The 13,257-nt window shown below is 34.9% G+C and overlaps 1 protein-coding gene across 3 annotated transcripts in view; it reads right to left on the bottom strand.

Annotated features, from left to right (window-relative positions):
- DIAPH2 (diaphanous related formin 2) overlaps window positions 1-13,257 on the bottom strand; it is a 1,060,116-nt gene that overhangs the window by 582,036 nt on the left and 464,823 nt on the right. For all 3 annotated transcript variants that reach the window (XM_053581174.1, XM_053581176.1, XM_053581177.1), the window contains 2 exons: window positions 8,481-8,582; window positions 6,195-6,289 (listed from right to left, as the gene is read on the bottom strand). In XM_053581174.1, the coding sequence (XP_053437149.1) occupies window positions 6,195-6,289; window positions 8,481-8,582 (197 nt within the window). The remainder of the gene's footprint in view (window positions 1-6,194; window positions 6,290-8,480; window positions 8,583-13,257) is intronic.

Raw genomic sequence — 13,257 nt, 5'->3', positions numbered from 1 at the left:
ATTAATGTACACAACTATGATTTAATAAAATAAAAAATAAAAAAAAGAAATTTGGTATAATGCAGCTAAAGTAACTCTCCTAAATACACAGACCATGGCCAAACCCAGTAACTTGGCATTCAAGTTGTCCACCAGTGATAAAAATGTCTCATGCTTATAGAGGCAAGGAATAAGTCAGAGTGAGTAAAACGAAATAGGAAGTGGTGGGGCCTCAGGCAAACTAGAGTATGTGTGACATTAAAATTTCATGATTTAAGTACTGTAAAGGACAAAGAAAGCATATTTTAAAATATATATATATATACATAAAATATTTTTATATATAAAAAATATGCTTATGTATCTGTATATAATAGTGAGTCACTAAATTGTGTTCTCTATGCTTCAACGACATGACCCCAACCAATCTACTAATCTTTTATATGTTCTTTCTCATTGTTATCCTGTATGACTTATGATATATTACAGAATAACAGACATTATCCTTTTTTTTTCCTTGAGGCATAATCTCACTTTGTTGCCCCTTGTAGAGTGCCGTAGTGTCATAGCTCACAGCAACCTTAGACTCTAGCCTCAAGCGATCCTCTTACATCAGCCTCCTGAGTAGCTGGGATTACAGGTGCCAGCCACAATGCCCAGCTATTTTTAGAGACCTGGTCTCTCTCTAGCTCAGACTGTTCTTAAACTCGTGAACTCAGGCAATCTGCCCACCTCAGCCTCCCGGAGTGCTGGGATTATAGGCATGAGCCACGGCATCCGGCCCATGACATTATCTTTTATATACCTCAAGTCTTTACCCACCATTCCCTTTTCTTAGCCCTCTCTAACTGAACCCTACTAGTACTTCAAAATCCAGAACACTTCTTCCGGGAAGACAAGAGGCAAGGAGTAAGTCTTGAGCCACCTTAACCTCTGTACCAGTTTTTATCCTCTTGTTTGTACCATGAACCTATTTCACACTAGCTTTTGGATCCTTTCTCAGAATAAAATAAAATACATAGGATTACAAAAGAAACCATTATGGTAAATTAGTTATCAACACATGTATAAAAATTGTCGTATAATAATAGATGTGATTCTGATTAAAGCATTAAAAATAAGGTCTAGTGGCAGCTCTAATGAATACTGCAATTTTAAAGGATTAATGAGTATAAACAATATTTCAAGGTATCTGCCACAACTGTAATGAGATATAAAAATATTTATTATTTCTATTAGTGACAAAGTTAGAGTTAATACTACTTTGGTCTGTTGCCTATATTCTTAATTAAATGATGTACTAAATATTCATTAGAACTTCATGAAAATAAAGATGCAATATTTTTCACATCTAAGTTCAGCACCTCCTTAATTTTCTCCATGGATCCCTAAAGAGGACTTCGAATCCCTGGTTATCAAATTCTGCTTTCTCCTATCTTTGCCAATTATTCAGCAGGAACAATATGCCACCTTCCATGTTGGTCACCTTTTCTCGCATATGCCTTGTGAATATGAGTATAAAATCCCTACCAAATTACTCAGCATTTAAGAATCATTTGCATGCACAAATGATTTCAAATGGAACACACTTTTATTCTTCCCTTAACCCTTGAATAGCTTTTTTCAAACAGCTAGTTTTATTCCTTTGCCAATGTTCTATATGTAAGTATGTCTACAAATAATTCCAGTTTTTACCACCAATATCCTAAAAACCCTGACTAATCTTAGATTTTTGTCTCAATAGAACAAATTAAATTACACTGAAGCTGAACTTTAAAGCAAGGATAATGATTCCAAGAATCATCTAAATTTAGTACACATTACTTGGCAGGAACTCATAATTGCACATATTAAAACCTTCTCAACAACATCAGGATATGGTGCACTTTCAAATGTTTCTAGTCATTAATGAAAATATTTTAGGACATTTCAATTTCTCCCACAACGTAAACTCAGTTTCTAGTTAAAGTTAGAAATTTTGAAATAAAGGGGGAAATTAGTATTTTTACTAATAACCTTAAAATTTGAACTTGATCTTGCCCATTAAATAAAAGTAAATTTTTCTAGTAAGACAATTATCCTGCCAAATACCTAAAATCTATTAATTGTCTGGCAGGGAAGAGACTATTGACCCATACAAGAAGAGATAATACTGGTGTTAATTCAAGTCTCCAGGAAGTGATGTATCCTTAATTGTTTTTTGTTGTTTTTCTTGTTATGAGGAGACAACCATGCTACATGAGCAATATACTATGATTATGCATGGATGGATTTTAGCATTGTAATCAAATAGAACTTACAACAAAGTTAATCTGATAATACATATTTAATGGTATGCATTATCGATGTGCTACATGGTAATTAGACATAAATGGTAAACAGCTCATATGAATGGCAAATTGATGTTACTTTTGCATGACTGAAGCAAATGTTTCTGGAATAGGAAGGGGACAAAGGTGTTGGTGTTTCTAGTCTTTTTTTCCTGCCTAAGAGAAGCAGTCTCCTTTGGGGGCTGGAAAACAATACAGCTGTTTCAACCCAGGAGCATCCTCCTTAACACAAGATAGTCAGACACTTGATTTGTCTAGAAAAAAGAAATTTTATATATATATATATATATATATATATACACATACATACACGCACACACACATACACACATATATATGTATGTATATATGTATGTATGTTTGCTACAGGGCCTCACGCTGTTACGTGGGCTATAGTACAGTGGCATCACCGTAGCTCACTGCAACCTTAAACTCCTGGGCTCAAGTGATCCTCTTGTCTCAGCCTCTCAAGTAGCTGACAGTACAAGCAGACGCCTTCATGGCCCACTAAGTTTCTAGTTTTTGTACACACAGTGTCTCATTCTTGCCCAGGCTGGTCTCTAACTCCTGGCATAAAGCCAGCCTGCCGACTTGGCCTCCCAAAGTGCTAATATTATAGGAATGAACCACATATCAGCCTAGCAATACTAATCTCTAATAATCTTGATAACTCAGTTACTCACTGTTTATGCCTTGTACCCAAGTAGCACAATTCCAGTTATGCATATTATATTACATGTTTTCTTCCCACAGGCAGAACTAAGAAAATGAATTGATGAAGCAGGATAAGTTCTAAGAAGAATTTTAGAGTGTCTGGAACTTAGAAGGAAATCCAGTTGGTTTAAAGAAAACAGAGTCTTTAGCACACATAGGGCACAAAACAGAAGACAAGACATTGGTGGGGTAGAGAAGGAAGGAGATCAAAAGCACAGATAAGGGAACGAGAGAGAGATAAAGACTTGGAAAAGGAACGGAAGTCTAAAAGGTAAGAAGAGATGACGCTAGTCCAGGTCAACTCGTACATGACAAACAGAAAATGTACAGAAGCCATGCGGGATCTGCAGTTTGTAATTCTCTTTCACTCAGCTTCCCAGAGTACAATCCAAGATCCAGCATAACAATGTGATTTTATAGTTTTTACTGCATAATGGACAAGATTAACTCCAGGAATTTGGACATAATTTATTGTCATCTCCAAATGGTAAGCAATTCATTCCTCCCAGCTGGATGAGACTTAGCCAATTTAAAGAGGGAAACATATATTGCTTTTGCTACCAAACAATTGAAACAAAAAAAAAAAATCCCATTTCTAAGTATAAATAAATTTCTCTATATACATTTTAAAAGCTTGTTCCATATAAGGGACATTTCTAAGTAAGAATCTCTGTTTATGTCCTGTCTCTCTGTCCCTAAAGAGTTGAAAATAAGACTTTCAAAAAATGAAGATTTTTAATATTACTGGCAAAAAAATACAACAGTGCCATTCTGCATATTTCTTTCTTTTTTTTTTTTTTTTTTTTGGCCGGGGCTAGGTTTGAACCCGCCATCTCTGGCATATGGGACCAGCGCCCTACTCCTTGAGCCATAGGCGCCGCCCCGATTCTGCATATTTCTATTCTTTCTTATTTAGCAAGGCATGTGAAGGAAAAGTTCCACCATTTTAATGGGTAAAATAATGGCTGCATGGATTAATTCTTCAAAATATGGTTCTATTTTTCTATAATTCGATTACATAGAAAAGATTAGGAAGCTCAATTATTGAGTAGGAGTCACAAGTTTGTCTTATTGTATTTTAAGAATAAATCCTACAACCAAAAAAAAAAGAAAGAAAGAAAGAAAGAGAGAGAGAGAACTAAATCACATTTAGTCTTCATGTCTTGTGCCCTGTCATTATTGTACAAACAACTTACCAACTAAAAGAGTCAAGGCAAATGTGATCAGCTCCCCATTTCAACTCAGAGAACTATGGACCTGCTTGTTGCTAAAAGATTATTTTTTCATAATTATTTTCCACAAAAGTGTTTCTTATCAAAGAGTGACTCTTATTGATACAATCATGTGATGATAATGAAGATCTTGAATAAACTCATTAAACCTTAGTCCTACAAAAACTAATCATGTCTAAATTTAAAACATATGCATGAGATAGGCCAGGTTCAGTGAGTGGCTCATGCCAAAAATCCTAGCACTTTGGGAGGCCGAGGCAGGTGGAATGCTTGAGCTCAGGAGTTTGAGACCAACTTGAGTTAAGAGTGAGACTCCCCCGTACTAAAAATAGAAAAACTAGCTGGGTGCTGTGGTGGGTGCCTGTAGTCCCTGTACTCAACAGGCTGAGGCAGGAGCATTGCTTGAACCCAGAAGTTTGAGGTTGCTGAAAGCTAGACTGAAGCTATGACACTCTACCTAGGGCAAAAGAGTGAGACTCTGTCTCATATACACACACACAAGATCATGTGTGTATACACACACACACACACACACACACACGCACGAGATAAAAACTGATTTACAATGCAAAATAAAGGACCTTCCATGAGGATATAGCTTGTTCTAATTATAAACACAAGTTCTCTGAGATGTAGAGATAGTATGAGGGGGACATGATCATATTGTTAAAGTTACAGCATAAACTACTCCAGGTCTTTTTTTCTTTTTCTTTTTCTTTTTTTCCAGACAGAGTCTCACTATGTCGCCCTTGGTAGAGTGCTGTGGCATCACATCTCACAGCAACCTCAAACTCCTGGGCTCAAACGATTCTCTTGCCTCAGCCTCCCAAGTAGTTGGGACTACAGATACCTGCCACAATGCTGGGCTATTTTTTTGTTGTGGTTGTCATTGTTGTTTAGCTAGCCCAGGCTGGGTTCAAACCCACCAGTCTTGATGTATGTGGCTGGCACCATAACCACCGTGCTATGGGCACCAAGTCTACTCTGTGTCTTCTTAAAATCAAAACAAATTGCATGGCTCAAATACAAAAGACAACAAAAGAACAAAATAAAAAACTATAATCACTATACTTTTACACAAAAAATCTTTGTAGTTCTTCTTTCGCAAAATTCAAACAGATACAGTCAAACATACCAAGAATTTAAATCATATGTTATATATGTACAGGGTTGTATTATACGAGGGGAGGTATTTCGTTTAATCCTCCCTAGGACCCTGAAATTTCAGATGATGAAACAGAGGTTTAGAAAGCTTAAATAGTTTCTCAAATAGTTTCTCCACGGAGACAAAATAAAATCATGGCTTTAGAATTAAGATGGACCTTGTTTTGAATCCCAGCTCTGCTACTATGCCACTTATAAGCGTATATGACTTTCAATAATCTCTTTAAACCTCAGTTTCCTTATTAGTAAAATTATGATAAGAGTATTTTTTCATAAGATTGTAGTAGGTTTCAATGAGATAATAAACATACAAAATACAGAACATAATTCCCACACAAGTACCCATTTGTTAAATAATCTTAAGTATCAATTTAACAATTACCCATTGATCTTGAGTAAGCTATTTCATTTCTTGACCCCTTGGTTTTTTTTACTCATAAAATGGTAATAACAATATCTCCATATATTTCATGATCAGCATTGTGATGATGAAATACATATAGTTTTATGTACAGCGAATGACAGAAAATTATATATTTACACATGTGTATTCTTATATTTAAGGTGACACATAGCTAATAAACGGCAGAAACAAATAGAAACTAGACTTTGTATGTTGAGCTCTCTTACTATCTAGAAGACTACCCCAACCCATCTAGATTCTTCTAATTCTATTATCCAAATATAAAAGAGCATTTTCTCAGAACTCATTGAGAAGATAGCAATCTGAAAATATTTGTGAAAATGAATTTAAAAAGGAAACAATCCAGGTTACCTGAATTAAGGCCTCACTCAGTAGCTCTTCATTAACTTCCAAAATAATGTTTTTTATATCTTCATATGGCATGCGATATGATCCCAGAAAAATAGCTAAAATAAAATTTGATTTTATTAAAAACCGAACAGTATTAAAATTTTAAAGTCCTAATAAATACCTGATTCCTATTTCATACACTCAAAATATAAAAGTTCTAAAACTAATGCTAATTTATAGAATTATGAACCAACAAAAAAAGTTGCTCCATTTGATGTACTCTATCCACCTAGGCAAAATGGCCTGTAGACTCTCATGTTTATAGCTTCTGCATATTTAAATACAAAATAAACCTACTAATAGTACTCTTGAGTATATGCTTATGCATTTTATAAAGGGCAGATAGAAAATGACCCATGGGCGGTGCCTGTGGCTCAAGGAGTAGGGCGCTGGTCCCATATGCCGGAGGTGGCGGGTTCAAACCTAGCCCCGGCCAAAAAAAAAAAAAAAAGAAAATGACCCATGAATACTCAGAAATTTTATTTCGAGTTGGCCTTTTAATTTCATGTAGAATTTAGTGTGCCAGGTACATCCAACACAGTAATTCTAAGGAATGACAGTAAAGTAACCAAAAAAAAAAAAAAATTTTTTTTTTTTTTCTGAGACAAGAGTCTCAAGCTGCCACCCTGGGTAGAGTGCCATGGCATTACAGTTCACAGCAACCTCAAACTCCTGGGCTTAAGCGATTCTCTTGCCTCAGCCTCCCGAGTAGCTGGGACTACAGGAGCCCTCCACAACACCGGCTATTTTTTGGTTGTAGTTGTCATTGTTTGGCAGGCCCGGGCCAGATTCGAACCTACCAGCTCTGGTGTATGTGGCTGGTGCCTTGGCCATTTGAGCTATAGGCGCCAAGCCAAAGTAACCAAATTAAAAAAAAATTGTAATCTACTTTGAAATTCTTCTACATAAGAAAAAAACTGAACTGCCAAAATCATCAATGTGCTCTTGCTGACATTCCTATAGTATACTATTAGTTGTTTTATATATTGAATCATAATTTCTCCTCTCAATTTTTCTTAATTGTTTATATATTATTTTATATTAGAATAACTCAACAAATTATACCTAGAATAGCTCATATGGTATTTTTCAAATACTTAGACGATATTTCTTAACAACACATTCCATTCTAATCTCCATTAAACTTATTTTTTTAAAGAACGTAGATGTGTTCTTATCATCAAAACCTGAATATATTTCTAAGAAATTCTTTTCATGAAAAGTGTATATGCATTCATGGGCATCAAAAGAAAAAAAAATCCTCACTGTCTAGAGACAAATGATTAGCTGCACAGAAAGATCAAATGAGAGCCCCACAATCTAAATAAATAAAGTTGATGGATATCAACCAGAAATTACATACCATGTTCTGAAAAAAAGTACTGAATATCAACTTAGTAAAGAAAATGTTATATTGGGTAAGCAATGTACACATTCACAACAGCAAGTAGAAGACTGCTTTTCTCAGAACATTCCTACTGACATAAAAATGATGAGTTGTTTATTTTAATCTGATTCCCTATACCACATTCCTTAACAAAATAACTCCCATGGTATCCTTTTGTACAATTAGAAATGCTTAATGTGTTGAAATTTCTCATATATAATGTTTTAGCATCCTCGGAATCTAAACACAGTCTACTGTAGTGACAAAAAAAAAAAAAATTGAATTCAACCCAGAGGGGAGAGTATGTCAAGGTAAAACTTAAAGGCTTACTTAAATGAAGTGGAACTGTTCAGCTGCTTTAGCAAAAGCAAACTTAATGGCTGACTGGTTTGTTAAAGGCTTCAAGGTTCACTAACCAGTTTTAAAGCACCGTGGTTAACAATTTAACTAGCTCATATCATAATTACTTCATATACAAAGGAATATTAGTAAAAGATGTGCCTAATTTAATACGTGAATACTCTAAAAATATCATTTGCAGGTTTAAGTAGAAGAAAAAAACAATGGGTTGATCAATTCTGCCTTACGTTTCACTATGGCCTCCAACAGTGCTTTACTATCAGTGCTTTTCAAAGCTTTTCTATTTTTAAGTTTCATCTAAACTGATTAGGGCTAAGGTATCATTTTCTCCATCCTGACTAAGTGACAAAAAGGCATCTTAAATCATGCTTATGGAAAAGTTTGCTTCTAGTAGATGCAAAATACACCTGTTCAAAAAAGTTACAATTTGGTTTAAATACATTCAACAGCCCTTTATCATCACAACCACCAGCATCCTTAATGTAGAAGATACTACATACACAGATTCTGGGCTGTTTTCGAGTCCAAAATTCTCAATTCTTTCACTTTTTTCTTTGTAGGCAGAGTCCTCTTTTCTTCTGAAGCGTCTGAATTCTTTTGCACTGAAAGAAAAATGTTGATTCATAAACCATAATGGTACTAATGCAAGTACATGGAATAACATTAGTAAGGCATATTAACTACATTAATAAAGCTCTTTCTGAAATCAATAAATGTGTTTATTTCATTAGTTCAAGGAAGAGGATAAACATAAAAATATAGACCTGTTTAGAGGTTTCCCTACAAATTAAATATCAGCACTTAAGCAGAAAAGATAAGCCAAATAGAACCAAAAATCAATTGCTCCCTCTTACCTAATGTGCAACATTAATTACTTCTTTACCAGATACCTACAGCAGCACTGGAATTAAACACATAGTAAAATCTCACTAATTTAGACTAATTAGAAGAAAAGGAAGACATGCATTATTCCTAAAATATGCTAAATTTATACATCTTTTTAATTCAGTGAAATTGCTTGAAAGCATCTCAGGTAACTTTAACTGCTAAACACATTGCTATTTATTTAATTCATTTATGAGTCAGAGTCACACTTTGTCACCCTCGGTAGAGTGCTGTGCCATCACAGCTCACAGCAACCTCAAACTTCTGTGCTGAAGCGATTTTCTTGCCTCAGCCCCAAGTACCTAGGACTAACATGCTGCCATTTAAAAATTGTTACTGAAACTGTTTTCAAGAATAGGTAGGAACCATTTGCAGGTTGCACAACTGTAGCACTCATTTGTATACAAATAATTAAAGAACTCAAAGATGTAGTCTTTTAAGTAAGTTAGCTTTGTTTCCTTCACCATTTTAAAAATACTATTTGCTCTCTTAGAATAGAAGATTTACTTTTGTCTTCTTCAGAAAGTAACCCTATACTCTGAAACAGTTAAAAGGACTGAAACCTTGAGGAGTGAGTGACAGTACTAAGAAGCGGCTTTATTCCCACATAACCTCCATCAGTCCACCTCTCAACTAAGTCAGCCCCTCCCCCAAAAATGTGACAGTCTGGTATGAAAATGAAGCATGAAGTCAAATTCCTAAATCCCACCTGGACAGAAATTCTACAGCTATCATTACACTCAAGTGTTAGCACTTTACCTCTTCCAATATAAAAATACAGTTGCAAGTAATGACACTATCAAAAAATATTAGAAAAGTAAAGCCAACATTTTTTCAGTCAAGTAGAGTGTTAGGCTCTTGCGCCCAAATTCATGTGCAAAATTTCATTACTGATTCATATAGGTATAATTATACTGTTTCTTTATCACCGTTAAAAATATAACATCATTTTGAGGTAATAATGATATTTATTGTTTTGGAGGGTTTTTTTGTTTGTTTGTTTTGTTTTTTGTTTTTTGCAGTTTTTGGCCAGGGCTGGGTTTGAACCCACCACCTCCGGCATATGGGGCCAGTGCCCTACTCCTTTGAGCCACAGATGCCGCCCTGATATTTATTGTTTTAATTCATCTAATCTTTTGTTAAGGCAATCACAAGGGAATTATTGATTTTCTTTTTTAGAGGAAAAGCACCATACAGCCACAGTACATTTTTGCTAAGGAAACGTATTCATGGATGTTAGCATGTTGGAAACCTGCAATGTGCTACAGAATTCATCAAAGTATTTTCAGCCCTACCAATATCATACTTTCAAGATCTGGAAAGAACAATTCTTTGCTTTATATGGAACCAGAAAAAAAAACCTGTATAGCTAAGGTAATTATTCTTGGTAATAAAAACAAAGCTGGGAGCATCAGCCTACCAGACATTAGACTATACTATAAGGCCATAGTGATGAAAACATCACATGGCATTGGGACAAAAATAGAGACATAGACATCTGGAACTGACTAGAAAACCATGAGATGAAACTAACATCTTACAGCCACTTAATTTTTGATAAACCAAACAAGAACATAAACTGGGGGTAAGAATCCCTATTCAATAAGTGGTGCTGGGAGAACTGGATATCCACATGTAAAAGACTGGGGACCAGCACCTTTCTCCACTCAGTAGCATGAAACAATACAAATCCTCAAAGAAGACTGGGGAAAACACTTGAAATTATCAGCCTGGGGAAAGATGTTATGAAGAAGACTTCAATGGCAATTACAACAACAACAAAAATAAACAAATGGGACTTAATTAAACTGAATAGCTTCTGTATAGTTAAGGAGACAACAACCAAACAGACAACCATCAGAATGAGAAAAGATACTTGCATCTTATGAATTGGACAAAAGCTTGATAACTTGGACCTACAGAAAACTCAAATTAATTAACATGAAAAGAGCCAACAATCCCTTATATTAATGGGCAAGAGAGATGAATAGAACCTTCTTTGAAGAAGACAGACGAATGGCTAACAAACACATGAAACAATGCTCTTCGTCCCTAATTAGCAGATAAATGTAAATCAAAACCACAGTAACGTATCACCTAACCCCAGAGAGAATGGCTCACATAACGAAATCCCGAAGCTACAGATGCTGGCGTGGATGTGGAGAGAAGGGAACATCTTTACACTGCTGGTGGGACTGCAAACTAATGCAACCTTTTAGGAAGGAAGTATGCAGAATCCTCAAAGAACTCAAACTATATCTCCCATTTGATCCTGCAATCCCATTACTGGGCATCTAGCTAGAAGAAAACAAAATCCTTTTATCATAAGGACATTTGCACTAGACTATTTAGCGCAGCTCAATTTACAACTGCCAACTTGTGAAAACAACCTAAATGCCCATCAACCTAGGAATGAATTTACAGGCTGTGGTATATGTATACCATGAAATGCTATTCAGCCATTAAAAAGAATGGAGACTTTACATCTTTTGTATCAACCTGGATGGAGGTGGAATGCACTCTTCTTAGTAAAGCATCACAAGAATGAAGAAGCCAGAATCCAATGTACTCAAGTCTGATATGAGGACAATTGATGACCTAGCACATGGTGGGGGGTGAAGGAATGGGGGAGCAGAGAGAACGACAGAGGGAGGGGGTGGGGGAATCATGGTTTATAATTTTAAGAGGGATTTTACTTTACAAATGCAATCAGTGCAACCTGGTTCTTTGTACCCTCAATGAATCCCCAACAACAACAAAAAAGTTTTACCAGCCCATTAAGACTCATTTTGTTTTAATGATGTAAAATATAGAAAAAATAAATGAGTTTACTACCTATAATAATAAAATAAATTATCTGAATAACTAAAGTCCTAACAGTCCTAAGTTGTGCCCAACTGGCCAATTTAAAGTGATTACAGTCTAAGACTGGATAATGATTTCTAGTGAAAATTATGGTCTTATGAGAGATGGCAAGTAATTTGCTATGTTCACTCAACACAAAAGTCATTGCTGCTACTGAAAGAAAAAATGACTTTTAATATATGTATTTTAAAATCAATACAAATATTCACCAAAGGAATATTTTCCCTAAGAGCACAGTATCTTTCTTATGCAATAATCAACAATTTAATTTTCAAGCCACCTCCAGTTTAAGACAACTGTATATAAAGAAATAATAGTCTAACAACCATTTCTTATCTATAAAAAGGGATCTGAATCATATTGAAACCACTTCTAGAGTCATTCAGAAATTTCAACCCAGTCAAAAAAATAGGCAAGAAAATTGTCATAGTCTCTCAATATGCCTTAAATTCCACTATGGAAGACAAATCTCCACTAGGGAAGACAAATTAAGTGCATTCAGGATGAAAATGCTACTGAATAAAGAATATATTGAGATTATTCTAAAAATAACAAGATTCTTACTAATCTACATGTAGATAATGCTCATTTGGTATAACTTAATTTTTTGGGTTTTTTCATTAAAACATAACGTAACCTCTGCCCTTTTCAAATAAACTAATTGTTAAAAATTCAGAATAAATGTCTCTAATACCTATAGTTCACAGTTTTATTTTTTGAATCTTCACATTACAGTAGAACCTCTGTTAAGTTGACTGCCCAAGGGGCTGTAACAAACTGGTAAACATATGGAGGTGGTCAACAAAAGGAACTAGGCCTACTGTACTGATATATACATGTGGTGCATATCTGGTCTATGAAAATTAGATCAACTTTAGGAGGTGGTCAATGTAGGGAAGTAGTCAACTGTGAAGGTTCTACTGTATTTTCTTTGTGTTATAAAACTTGGTCTAAATCCTGGGGTCACAAAGTGATAAGAAGTCCATGAGTGATCAATGCTGTTTTTAGAATCACTAGAATAAAACAAATATACAATAGTTGCTTAAATAGATTTTTAAAAATAATCATACTTTTGCCTTGATAAGGAGCTATTGACCAGTAGCTATTATTGCCTTTGGCCTTCTTGTTTTTAAAAGCGTTCCTTATGGATCACAACCATAGGCTCAGATAAATAGAGAATTCCAAGAATAGCAATGAGACCTCAAAAATTCCTATAGTATTGACGACTTTGTATGTTACAAACTTCCTACTTTCACAGTGACCTCAAAATGTCACTACTCCTAGAATACTTTTATTCTATATATGTTTCTAATGTTCACAAAACTTAAAATAAGTAAATTATAGCAATCTATAATTATTTGTAAATACTTGGATGGGACTGTTAAGTTTATGTAAAGTTCAATATAATAATTTTAGGAATTGATTTTGTCATCAATTGTCCTGTGGTACTCAGGTTCATAATAAGGCCGCTAGTCAAATGTGATCACCTTATGCAAATGAGAAACTATACTGCAACTGGGTTTGAAT

This window comes from Nycticebus coucang, chromosome X, assembly GCF_027406575.1.
Source record: "Nycticebus coucang isolate mNycCou1 chromosome X, mNycCou1.pri, whole genome shotgun sequence".
Taxonomy (NCBI): Eukaryota; Metazoa; Chordata; class Mammalia; order Primates; family Lorisidae; genus Nycticebus; species Nycticebus coucang.
Note: the sequence above shows the minus strand (reverse complement) of the source record. Positions and strands in the feature narration are given on the sequence as shown.